This window comes from Triticum urartu, chromosome 2, assembly GCF_003073215.2.
Source record: "Triticum urartu cultivar G1812 chromosome 2, Tu2.1, whole genome shotgun sequence".
NCBI classification, from domain to species: Eukaryota; Viridiplantae; Streptophyta; class Magnoliopsida; order Poales; family Poaceae; genus Triticum; species Triticum urartu.
Genome location: NC_053023.1, coordinates 168139123 through 168152188, shown reverse-complemented (window position 1 = coordinate 168152188; position 13066 = coordinate 168139123). Strand labels below are relative to the sequence as shown.

Sequence of the window (13066 nt, the reverse complement as noted above, 5' to 3'; positions counted from 1 at the left end):
GCACTGAAAGAGGAGGAGAGATGTCTTAGAAGAACCCTAAAACAACTGGTACTAGGGCTTGCATCCCTAGAGAGGACTATAGCGCGGCAGAGGTCGAGAATAACATGGCTACAAGAAGGGGACACAAACACGCAGTTGTTTCACTTGGTAGCGAATGGAAGGCATATGAAAAACTACATACCTTCCTTGACCATGGATGGGCACATCATCACGGATCAGAAAGGCAAGGAGGATGCCTTCTACAAGGCATACAAAGAGCTGCTTGGCAAGGACAGTGCCCGAGACTTCACGCTCGACTTGGAGGGTCTTGGTGTTTTGCGTGTGGACCTCTTGGAGCAGGATTGCATGTTTTCTGAAGAGGAGATTTGGGAAGTAATCAAGGACTTGCCATCGGATAAGGCGCCTGGGCCGGATGGGTTCATAGGTCTTTTCTTCCAAAAAGCTTGGGAAATAATCAAGGAGGATCTAGTAGATGCGATACACAAGCTCTTCCTAGGCAATGGAAGGGGAATTGGAAGACTTAATCAGGCTTTGATCACACTCATTCCAAAGTCACCGGAAGCATGCACTATTTTTGATTTCCGACCTATATGCCTGGTGCACAGTATGCCCAAGATTGCATCCAAGCTACTGACTGCCAGACTAAGACCATGCATGGGAGAGCTTGTTCAGACGAACTAGTCCGCATTCATAAAAGGCAGATGCTTGCATGATAACTTCCTCTTGGTTCGGCAAATGACGTGCACGATGCATCGGAGGAAAGACAAGGGAGTATTGCTAAAGCTTGACATATCCAAAGCTTTTGACTCTCTGGCGTGGCCGTTCCTGTTCGATGTGTTAAGGGCGAAAGGATTCTCGGAGCATTGGATTTCTTGGATTGCGACCTTTCTTACCACTGCCAGCTCGAGAATTCTAGCGAATGGATGCGCTGGTGACAAGTTCATGCATGCCAAAGGACTTAGGCAAGGGGACTCGATATCCCCCTTGCTTTTTGTTATTGCCATGGACATTCTAACAGCTATCATTAGCAAGGCGCATGAGGCCAGAGTGCTTAGTTCCATCAATGGATGTAGCCCTATGCAGCGCCTGTCCTTGTACGCTGATGATGTGGTGCTCTTCATAAAACCAACATGGTCTGATCTCATGTTCGTCAAGGAAATTCTCACCATCTTCGGTGTGGCATCAGGGCTCAAAGTCAATTATACCAAATCTGCGGCAATCATGATTAGGGCCGAGAGTGAGGATGAGGAGCTTGTCAAGTCTGCACTGCCATGGAAGATTGACACCTTTCCGTGCAAATACCTTAGGCTATAGCTAAGCATTAGGCAGCTCAAAAGATCCGAGTGGCAGCCGATAGTGGATACAGCTCTGCACATTTTGTAAGGATGGCAAAGGGGCCTTGTGATGAGGCCTGGGAGACGCATCCTTGTCAATCAAGTCATGAGAGCGCGAGCCACTCATCACCTCATGATCGCGGAGGCACCAAAATGGGCACTGGAAAGAGTGGACAAAGGTTGCCGTGCATTTTTCTGGGCTGGAACAGAGGCGGTGAATGGGGGCAAATGTGTTGTCTCCTGGACTAGGGTGTGCAGGCCTAAGCACATGGGTGGGCTGGGAGTCATTGACCTATACAAGCACGGCATCGCATTAAGACTAAGATGGGAATGGCTCCGACACACGGATGTCACTAGACCTTGGCAAGGGCTTAACTTGACCGTGGACAAAAAGGTGGACCAAGCGTTTGGGAGCCTGGTTAAATGGAAAGTTGGCTTAGGAGGCAAGACCTTGTTCTGGAAAGACCGATGGATACACGGTGCAGCTATCAAAGATATTACCACATTACTTGTGGCAAAGGTGCGGACGCAAGTGGCAAATAGGAGACTTGTACGGGACGCGATGGACATGCATACATGGATGGATGACGTTGTAGGAGACCTCTGCTCTGAGGGCCTCGCCCAATTCATTGGACTCTGGGAGATCCTCTTGGAAGTTCAACTAGACGCTCAAGTTGAGGACTACCTCGTCTGGGCTTGGAATGCGACCGGTGTTTACACAGCTTCTTATGCGTACAAGATGTTGTGTGAGGGAGGAGTTAGATTCCACTCCTTCGGGGCCATCTGGAAGTGTTGGGCACCCCTTGCGTGCAAGATCTTCATGTGGCTGGCTGTGCAATACTAACTGTGGACATCGGATATGAGAACTAGGCACGGTTTGTAAGATCAAACATCAAAATGCTATTTGTGCGACCAGGAGGAGGGCACGGTGGACCATATTTTGTTGCAGTGTGTGTTCTCGCGGCAAGTGTGGTTCCGCTGCATCACTAGAATGGGATTGACGGCGGACCTATATCCATCTAACAACTCAAGATTGGTGCAGTGGTGGACGGAAGCTAGGAAAAGAATAGATAAGCAATCTCGGAAAGGCTTTGACACTTTCGTAATGCTAATCTGTTGGACGCTATGGAAGCAAATGAATGCGAGAGTATTTGGCACGAGCATGATCAAGAGCGAGTGGGATACGGTGGACATGATCTTTGATGATCTGAGGACCTGGGCCAGAGCAGGAGCATTCGGAGGTCATCTATTATTAGAGTAGTCAAGTAGAGCTAGGGAGTGGTATGGAGGTTTGGTTAGGGTCTGACTTGTGACACCTAACTAGCGCATATGTAATCTTTTGTACATAATTTTCTCTCTTCTATAAAGCTATGATACGCTATTGGTGTACCCTCGGAAAAAAGTAGCTGAAGAAAGGCACATTTCAAGAAACATCAAACATCATGTTAATTTCACATCGTCAATTTTCACTACGCTACAACCGAAACACTACAGCTCTATTCTAGAATTCATCCCCCCCCGGGGAACTCAATCCCAATCTCGTTGCCGGAAGACGGCGATGTCATCCTTGGTGGTGACCGACCTCTCGAGATGGCTGAATGAGTACCGGTGCCTTGCTGCCCTGGCGTCGCCTGCAATTGGAGGGAAAATGATGTCAGAATTAACAAGGCATAATCAGAGGTGTTCATTGTTCATCCAAGAATCAAAAACTCACCGGGCGTCTTCCCAAGAAGCTGGATGTGGGTTGTGTTGCAGACTGGGCAAGCCAGGTTGACGGCGACCCACGGCTTGATGCACTGCCCATGGAAGACGTGCCCGCAATTCAGCCTTTCTGGTGCCCACCTGCACGGCTCGTTGTCGTACGGGCGGGTACACATCGGACAGACGGTGGCTTGGACTCCGGCTCCCTCGCCGGCGCCGCTGCTTTCGCCCGTGTGGACGACCGCTGTGTCGGCCGAGAGTCGCCCGGCGCCGCTCTCTCCGATGCGGACGGCTACTGCGTCGGCCGGGAGTCGCCCGGCACCGCTCTCTCCGATGCGGACGGCCACTGCGTCGGCCGGGAGTCGCCCGGCGCCGCTTTCGTCGATGCGGACGGCCGCTGCGTCGGCCGGGAGTCGCCCGGCGCCGCTTTCGCCGATGCGGACGGCCGCTGTCCCGGCCGGGAGTCGCTCGCGCCGACGGATCGCAGCTGGAGCCCTGGGCTTCTGCTTCCGCCGGCGGATGCAGCAGACAGCCAGGACCAGCAGCCCCACGGCGGCCAGGACCGCCAAGACGATGAGGATAATCCAGCCAGTATCGAGCGACTTGCTCGATCTGCCGGCTGGCTTGTCGGTGGGTTCCGTACGATGTAAGCTGCTGGAATCCATCTTGCATACAGCCGGAGAGGAGGATCAAAGCCGTTATATAGCACGGCGGAGGGCCGGAGACACAGTACGACGTCGCCATTTCTGGCAGGAGCCGTTTGGCCAAGACGGAGCAGCAACGGGCGGTTCAGAGGAGGAATGCTACGTCCGGGGCATATCTGGATGTATCCGTTGGGGACGGGAAGAGGGATCAGTCGGAGTGGAGAAGCGAGGCGCGACGGAGGTCGGAGCCACTGTACGACGTCGCCATTTCTGGCAGGAGCCGTTAGGCCAAGGCGGAGCGGCGACGCGCGGTTCAGAGGAGGAATGCGACGCCCGGAGCATACGTGGAAGTGTCCGTTGGGGAAGGGGAGAGGGAAGGTGGATTCTCGCGGAGTTCAGGTTACACAGGGCATATGGCCAATTTGATCTCGAGGTAGGAGAAGGGGGGATAGTGAAGCGAATCAATCTTTTTCTCATACGCTGAATGTGGGACCCGGATTTCAATATTTTTCATATCATAACAGAACAAATGTTTCAAACTGCTGAACAAAAAAGCAAACGAAAAAGCTCCTAGTAGGGAGGGCCTCTAATTCAATAGAGGACATTGGTTTTGGTTTGGATTCTCAATTTTGACTTAGTCAAAGCTCTCTGGTTGAAGAGAGTTGTTTAATTTTAATTTGATTCACAATTTTGATTAAATAATTTCTCAACTCAATCGGCAACAATCAGCTTATAAAAATGTATGCACGCACTCTTATCACCTAATAAAAAATTAAGTAAAAGGTCCAAAACAAACCTTAAATTTATATAAATCAAACTCTGAACTCTCAATCGCTGAAACCGGCACACCAAACTCTCTAATCCCGGTCTATTTTAAACCTTGAGAGGACTTCGCCGGTGTTTGCTGAATTGGGCCGGCCCAGTAGCACAGTCGCTCATGCGCACACTAATTTGTTTTTTCTTAGTGTTTTTCTTTTACATTTTCTTTCCTTTTTTTCCATTTTTACACATGTGTAATTTTTCTCAGTACCCAATATACATTTTAACGCACACATTAAATATTTGATAAACTTTTGATATTTTCAAATACATTATGGAGATTTTTAAATTAAACGTTTTCAAAACTTTTTTGAGTACATGGTAATATTTTTCCAAATACTTATTTTACATTTTCTTATTGACAATAAACATTTTATAAAACTACCCGAACACTCTTTTACATGGTTCAACATTTTCGAATTTGCATGCACTTCTTTCGAAACACATGTAACGTATATTCTGTTAAAGGTTATGATACATTTTTTTACAACACGTAGACATTTTTTTACATTGTACAAAAAGTGTCCGCACTTTAAAATTTTGTTCAGGTTTCAGAAGAATTTTATGTTTCAAAAAGTGTTTGCACTTTAAAATTTTGTTCGGGCTTAAGAAAATGTTTATGTTTCAAAATGTGTTCTCTGTTTGAAAGTTGTTGGTTTTTTAAAAGTATTCGAAATTTTCAAAAACGCACTTTATAACGTTCGAAGATTTCAGAAATAAATACGTGTTCAATACTTGTTTGCCCCTAAAAAAGTTTTCAAAGTTGGTTTCTAATTAAATATTTCCGGCCTCTTATTATGTAAGTCATAGTCGTCTGCTGTAGTGGCAAGCGAAATCAGGTCAACCCTACCAGGTCCAAAGTTCGACTCCACAGCATGTTTTTCTCTTTCGGATTTATTACTCGCGTGTTAAGAAAAAGAAAGAAGGAATTTTTATGGCGCGTGATAAGAAAAAACACCCACTTTATGTCTGGTGGGCCGGCCCAGTCGAGTCCGCAGCAAACAATCCGAAACATTTTTCAAAAACATTATTTACGAGATAATTTATGAGATTCCAAAAAATATATTCAACAAATGCGACACAATTCTGAAAATCCAAAAGAAAATTCATAGGATGTGAAAAACTGTTGTAATTCTGAACATTCTTTGACAAATGTGATTTTCTTAAATCATGAACAGTTTTTTAAAACGCGAACAGAATTTCAGAATTCCAAATGTTTTTTAGAAAACACAAAATGAATTGAATTCTTGCCAAAAATATAAAAGAGGAACATTTTTTAACTTCTGAACAATTTTAGAAATGTGCGAACATTTTGTAAACTTCATGAATTCTTGTTGTGTTGTAGTGGGCTGACCCAAATTCTGGTCCGTGAAAGTAGCTGGTCATCCCGGCCGGGATTGTTGTATTCCCGGTGTGCCAAACAGGTCTAGGGTCTAAAATAGACCGGGATTATAAGTTCAGACTGTCAATTTCCGGGATTCAAAGTTCAGGGTTTGATTTAGCTTTTGTCTACAAGTTCAAGGTTTATTTTGGACTTTTTCCAAAAATTAATGCCAAGCGTCAATATAATTTTGGATTGAGTTCCAATATTTGACTTGGTACACAATTTTTTATGAAGCTCTCTTATTCAAGTGAGATGTTTAATTTTAAATCCGGTTTATGATTTTGACTGGTGAATGATTTTTCAAATCAATCCAAAACAACTAGCTTATAAAAATATATCAGTCTTGCACCCTCTCGCACCTGGCAAAAAGTAAATGCTAACGTGCGGCATTGTAGATCAATATGGTACATGTGGCCACCACTGCAAAAGAAAATTCCTTGCACATGTGTGGGTTAATTTACAAATAATACATATTTGCACACTACAAAGAGATGACGCTAAAAAGTTCCAGAACTTCTGGGTCCCGGAACTTCCGGGCTGGCCAGAACTTCCGCGACACGAAACTTCCATGGCAAGGGCAGATAGTTTCTGGGCTCCAAGAGAGGGTGCTCACCTGTGCAAACTCTATGTGTAGCCCGGATCCTGTCCTGGAACTTCCATCTGCATCCGGAACTTCCGGGGCACGTACAAAAACTGCCTTGACGGTTGGATTTGGAGCCCACCTACAAAGAGTCTTCTTCCCAAAGAATGTGACCACTCCATTTCTCTCTCCTGCATTTTCAGACCTCGATTTCTTGTAAATCTCCCTCCTTAGCCAACCAAAGCTCTTGATCTTTTGAGAAGCGAAGGAGAAGTTTGATCTACACCCTCGCCAAAGCAAAAGTTGATTCCCCCTTGTTTTCGTGGTGCATCTTGTTACTCTTGGAGGTTGGAAACTCCTAGGTGGTAGGACTGGTCCGGCGAGGAAGCGTTCATTGTGATTACCCCCCAGAAAGTTTGTGAAGGTTTGGAGTCCACCTCAACGTCTACCACTAGTGGTTGAGAAATGCCTTCATGGTGTTGTCTCAAGGGGATAATAGGGTGAGCCTTCATGGTGTCAGTGTGCCTTCATGGTAACATCCACCTCCCTAACAGTGACTAGCTTCCCTCCAAGGAAGTGAACATCGGCATACATCCTCGTCTCCCGGAGTTGCAGTTATCCCTAAGCCTAACTCTCAATTTGTGGTTATTTGTCTCTAAGCTTTTATTTACCATCTTGTGCTTTCTTAGCTTACTACTTGTTGTTGTAGGGTATATTGCCTTACCCTAGAATCACCTTTTAAATTGTTAGGCTCACTTTCCTATTCCGCTTTATTGCCTAAAATTCACAAGTAACAATTAAAATTTGTAATTGTACCTATTCATCACCCTTAGCTCCATCTCAATCCTTTCAATTGGTATCAGAGTCTCATGCTCTATTCTTGTGGCTTAACCACCCTAGAGCGAGATGAAGCCGATGGGACCTCCCTTGTTGCAAATCCTAAAGAGAAGGATGCACCTTCCTCGGAAGTGCACAAGTCTTTCAGTTATGAGGATTTGGAATGGACCCTTGCTAAGCAAAAGGAGGAGCATGATGCTTCTATCGAGGCCTTCATCCAAATGAGGTTGGCCGCATTAACTTCAAATCCCACACCACTTATTAATTCGAGTAGTGTGGCTCCGGGGCAAAATGCAACTCTTCCTCCCTTGGGCCAATAACCTCCTAATAGTGATACTTCCGGTGTTTCATGGCCAAGTGTAAAGTAGAGAAACCAAAGTATAATCCTGGGGTAAGCCTCCTTTGCTTGATCACACTGCCGATTTTTCTTTGAGGAGAGTTGGGATGTAGGATCATCTTAGGTTCACCAACAATGAGATGTTGGAGATTATGGAGAACGGATACAACCCAGTCAACCCAAAGAATCTCACATCGGGTGAAGCATCTGACAAGCATCTCAATGACACCGCAATTATGCTCATAAGAAGAGGCATGATAGACAACAAAAGAGGCCTTACATTCACATCACAAATGCCAAGGAATTATGGGACAACATTGTGATGACCAAGACCTATACCACCACTGTCTGGCTTGCACAATATGAGATTCTCAAAGGGGCATTGCAATATTTTTGTGTAGAGAAGGTGAATCCCCCAAGCATCTTCTTGGGCGTCTCATGACTCTTGCTGTCGACATTGAGTCCTATGATTGTGACAAGAATCAAGATAGATTTAACTTGACCAAGTGATTCCTTGTGGAAAAATTGCTAAATGCTCTTGCTCCTTATCATCATCAAATGGTTTGGGACATAAGGCACCAATATGGGTTTAAGGAAATGTCTCCCGATGATATCATCTCCACATTCCAACTGTTTGAGGAATCCAAGGCTACTGCTACAAAACATCTTGCCATGCATGGTAGCTCATCACCAAAGACTAATCTTGCTTTAAACGCCAAACACGCGTGTAAGGAAGAGCAAAGTGATGAAGAAGAATACAAAGTTGTAAAGGTGATGAGATTGACTCAGATGAGAGACCATGAAGATATTGCTCTCTTTGTCAAGAAGTTTAGCGCATGAAAATTAAAGGAAAGATTCCTAAAGAAGGAAGTAAGAAGTTGTTACAACTGTGAATAAGCCAACCACTTCTCTAATGAGTGCCCCTATGAGAAGAGAGGAGATAGATCAAGGTTTCCCAGGACCTTTGTAGAGTAGAAGTTACCAAACCCCTTGCACTCCAACCTCAAGAAGAGAGATGGAAAGACAATGGTTGTTGGAAATATGCCCTAGAGGCCAAATTGTATTTCCGTTATTCATAATTAAGAGTTTATATTTCATGGTATAATTGCTATGATCCTGGAATATGCGATCGAGTGGAAAAATCATATGCACGTGTGAAATGATAAATGGTTAACAATAGGTTCCCGGTCATGCCTCTAAGATTGGCTCAAGTCTTGTTGGTGTCACGTTTTCTGGACCGTAGGATATCGTTAAGTGTAACAATAGTCCTAAAACAACATTGAGGGTATGGCGTTAGCAGAACGATCATATTGAATCGACCCAAACTTTTCTGTTATATTTTGTGATTATATCGTCTATAATCATCTGTTATAACATAGAGTGTTAGCTATGTGTTTTAGTTCCTCAGACCATGAGAGTCTCTTGGTAACTTCCTATTGGACGGTGGGCTTTGGGGTTGCTGAAACATCATCTATAACAAGGTGATCATAACGACAACTTTCAGGTTCACCAGAAAGTTTGACAAGTGACCGGATAGCTCGACAGTGGGATTTGCTCCTCCGATGATGGAGAGATACTATTAGGGCCCTCTCGATGTGACATCATCCATCAGTATCTAGCCAGACACAAGTGACTACGTCATGGGGATGTCGGAACATGTTAATGAGAAAGAAGAACAAAACAGGTAACAGGAGCAATGGTATAGTGAGCATGGTGATGACCCAGGAGGGTACCCATGCACACCGGGTTTTGTAAAGTATCGCGAAGCAAAGGGAACAGCGCATGATAACCAAAGGCTCACTCGAATATCATTCGTTTCATCATAGGGACCGATATGGATGTCCATGGTTCCACTATCAGTCATTGAACGAAGGGGTTTCATCCATGTCTATGATTTACCGAACCTACGTGGTCACAAGCTTAAGGTAATCATGATATGTTGAGTGTAGTGGTATGGGAGTAATGAGAATATATTCGTGGAATTGTTTCATTAATATCCGGAATAGTTCCGAGAGGTTCCGGAAGTGTTTCGGGGTCACCAGAAGGGTTTCGGTGAATATCGTGAAATGTTTTGATTAATTATATATAGGTGGAAAATGTTTTTGGGGATGTTAAATTATGTATATAATGCTCTAGAAATGTGTAGAACAAATATATATTTAATTTAATATCAATGGGCCCAATAAGGCCAAGAGGTGGAGAAGGAATTGGGCTACAAGGGCCCAATAGGGAGGTGCCCCCCCCCTTTCCCACTATGGGAGGCCGAATCCTACTAGGGGTGGGAGTCCAACTCCCCCTGAGGCCAACGCACCAAGGGGGACTCCTTCCACCTTCGTGGCTGCCCCCTCCTCTCCCCTCAACCGATATATACTAGAGGATTTCCACCCTATGATGACACAAGTTTTGGAGCCTCGTCTAGTTGATCTAGTTCTAGTTCTAGTTGGTCCTAGTTGACTAATTAGAGCTAGCCCTAGACACCTCTAATTTTCATAATTAGAAGACCCGTGTGGTTCTAATCTCCTCCCTCTAATTCTCCGGTGAGGATTAGCTCTAGATGGCGAAGCGTTGCCAGATCGTGAAGATCATATGCTTGCAACCAAGTAGAGAGGTCGTGCTTTCGGTATTCTGTTCAAGGGATCATTCGAGGGCGGTTCGCGGGATCGTCATCGATGTTCGAGGGTCTCCAAGCATGATCTAAACTGACTCAACTACTTCCGATGCACTCCTGGAGTCTGTAACGACCATTGATCCAAACCCTATATGCATCTTCATATAGTTCCTGGGTGATCGTAGGGCGATTTTTTGTTTGCTACTACGTTTCCCAACAATCATTGCCCAAGAAGAGTCCGACCTCGACGACGTTGGTGGCGTTACTGGAGTAGCCCAAGATTCTAAAACCACCTTGAGGCTAGTCAACAAGAGTGGTGACTACAAGGGCAACACTCATAAGTGTCTAATGGCTAAGACCATGGTTGAGGACGGCAAGCAACAAAATTCTTTAGACAAGGTCAAGGTATCTCCTCATTCAAATCCTAAATTCTTCACACTCCTCCTTCATTTAGTGATGGCTATCTTGATGTGGAGGATAACAATGATGATGATATGAATGATCTTATGTTTGCCAAAATAGATAAAGTCATGTGCTCCCTTAAAGGAAAAAAGGTCGCTATGTTTCTATGCTTATGGCGATGGTGAATGAGTACACCATCACCATTAAGGAACTCAAAACCCTCATTACCAAGGAAAAGGAAATATATGAAATCCTTGAGAAAAAATTCCAATACAAGCACTACAAAAAAAATACACTTCCGTGATGATACATGTTTGTTACAGTAGGTCACGTTTTCTGTAATGCATGTACATCCATGATGATTTTATGACAGAATCAACATAGTCATACCCGTGCTGTCGTAGAAGTGTTCCATGACAATACCAAAATTATCATCACGGAAGAGTTCACTTCCATGACGATAAATGATGCATCATGGAAGTGCTTTCGTCAAGGGTAACCGATACGTGGCATCCACCATAACGGGTCGCCGTTAAGCTATCAGGTCTGGTTTTGGATTCGATAACCCTTTAACAACAACGACCAATGACAATTTTCCACGTGTAAAATTCTCATTGGCCGGAGGAAACACGCGTCAGCTCGTCATTGGGTCAGATAGGCGCCTATGATATGTCGACACGTGCGACGGCCCAGCAGTGACCCATTTAGCTTACAAAGGTCGGCCCGTTTGGCTTTGTCAAAAGCTAGCAGGCCGGCCCATAAAAAGCATGTTAATGGTCTGTTCACATATAGCCCATTTTACGGCTCGGAACTCACGACCCGTTATGGCGTTCCCAAAATCGGCCCAACAGCGTCATGTGGGCTGTCCAGTATAATACCAGCCCATTTCATTTTCGGCCCATGTATGACACACGACGTCTTTCGGCCCATACGAGGCCTTTCGTATCTTTGGGCCCTTTAATGGGCCGCGGTGTCTTTGGCTCATAATAAACAGTAAATTTCTTTATGCCCAGTAACAGCCCATGATTCACATGGGTCATTTCTAGCCCGTGTTTACTTTCGGCCTACTGACAGCCCATACATTCTTGGGATCCTTTCCGGCCCTCGATTACTTCCGGCCCATTACTAGCCTGTTCCCCTAATGGGCCAAATTTGGCCCGTGGTTAGAATCGGCCCGTTTGTGGCCTGTTAACCCGTTGCGCCGTTTCTAGCCCGTCCTATATTCTGGCCCATTAACGACCCATTATGCCTGTCACAGAATTAAGCCTTTCCTGTCTTCCAGCCTGTTAATGGCCCATTATCGTGCTGGACCAATACCAATTACGCCGGTTTACGGCCCATGTGGGACCATTTATCCGATGGCCCGAGACACTGAATCTATGGCCCGTTGGAGTCCCATTTATCCAACGGCCCGTAGGAGGCTCATTTATCCAATGGCCCGTAGGAGGCCCATGGATCCTACGGCCCATAGCACGCTGAAGGTTACCACGGTCCGTATATGGCCCATGGTTGTTGCGACCACTAACAACAACAACAACAACAACAATAAAGCCTTTAGTCTCAAACAAGTTTGGGTAGGCTAGAGGTGAAACCCATAAGATCTCGCAACCAACTCATGGCTCTGGCACATGGATAGCAAACTTCCATGCACCCCTGTCCATAGCTAGCTCTTTGGTGATACTCCAATCCTTCAGGTCTCTCTTAACGGACTCCTACCATGTCAAATTCGGTCTACTCCGCCCTCTCTTGACATTCTCCACACGCTTTAGCAGTCCGCTATGCACTGGAGCTTCTAGAGGCCTGCGCTGAATATGCCCAAACCATCTCAGACGATGTTGGACAAGCTTCTCTTCAATTGGTGCTACCCCAACTCTATCTCGTATATCATCATTCCAGACTCGATCCTTCCTCGTGTGGCCACACATCCATCTCAACATACGCATCTCCGCCACGCCTAACTGTTGAACATGTCACCTTTTAGTCGGCCAACACTCAGCACCATACAACATTGCGGGTCGAACCGCCATCCTGTAGAACTTTCCTTTTAGCTTTAGTGGCACTCTCTTGTCACAGAGAATGCTAGAAGCTTGGCGCCACTTCATCCATCCGGCTTTGATTCGATGGTTCACATCTTCATCAATACCCCCATCCTCCTGTAGCATTGACCCTAAATACCGAAAGGTGTCCTTCTGATGTACCACCTGGCCATCAAGGCTAACCTCCTCCTCCTCACACCTAGTAGTACTGAAACTGCACATCATGTACTCAGTTTTAGTTCTACTAAGCCTAAACCCTTTCGCTTCCAAGGTTTGTCTCCATAACTCTAACTTCCTATTTACCCCCGTCCGACTATCGTCAACTAGCACCACATCATCTGCAAAGAGCATACACCATGGGATATCTCCTTGTATATCCCTTGT

The 13066-nt window shown here is 45.5% G+C and overlaps 1 protein-coding gene across 1 annotated transcript; it reads right to left on the bottom strand.

Annotated features, from left to right (window-relative positions):
- Window positions 1-2737: 2737 nt before the first annotated feature.
- On the bottom strand, window positions 2738-4200 carry LOC125541345 (E3 ubiquitin-protein ligase RDUF2-like). The gene is made up of 2 exons (XM_048704786.1): window positions 3049-4200; window positions 2738-2965 (listed from the first exon to the last, which is right to left on the bottom strand). Exons 1-2 carry the CDS (start codon window positions 3698-3700, stop codon window positions 2862-2864), a joined length of 756 nt encoding a protein of 251 aa, XP_048560743.1. The 5' UTR covers window positions 3701-4200; the 3' UTR covers window positions 2738-2861.
- Window positions 4201-13066: the final 8866 nt, after the last annotated feature.

Coding starts and splice junctions, on each gene's coding strand:
- LOC125541345 (XM_048704786.1), bottom strand. CDS start 3,700: ATGGATTCCAGCAGCTTACATCGTACGGAACCCACCGACAAGCCAGCC. Junction 2,966..3,048: donor GCTTCTTGGGAAGACGCCCG/GTGAGTTTTTGA, acceptor CTCCAATTGCAG/GCGACGCCAGGGCAGCAAGG.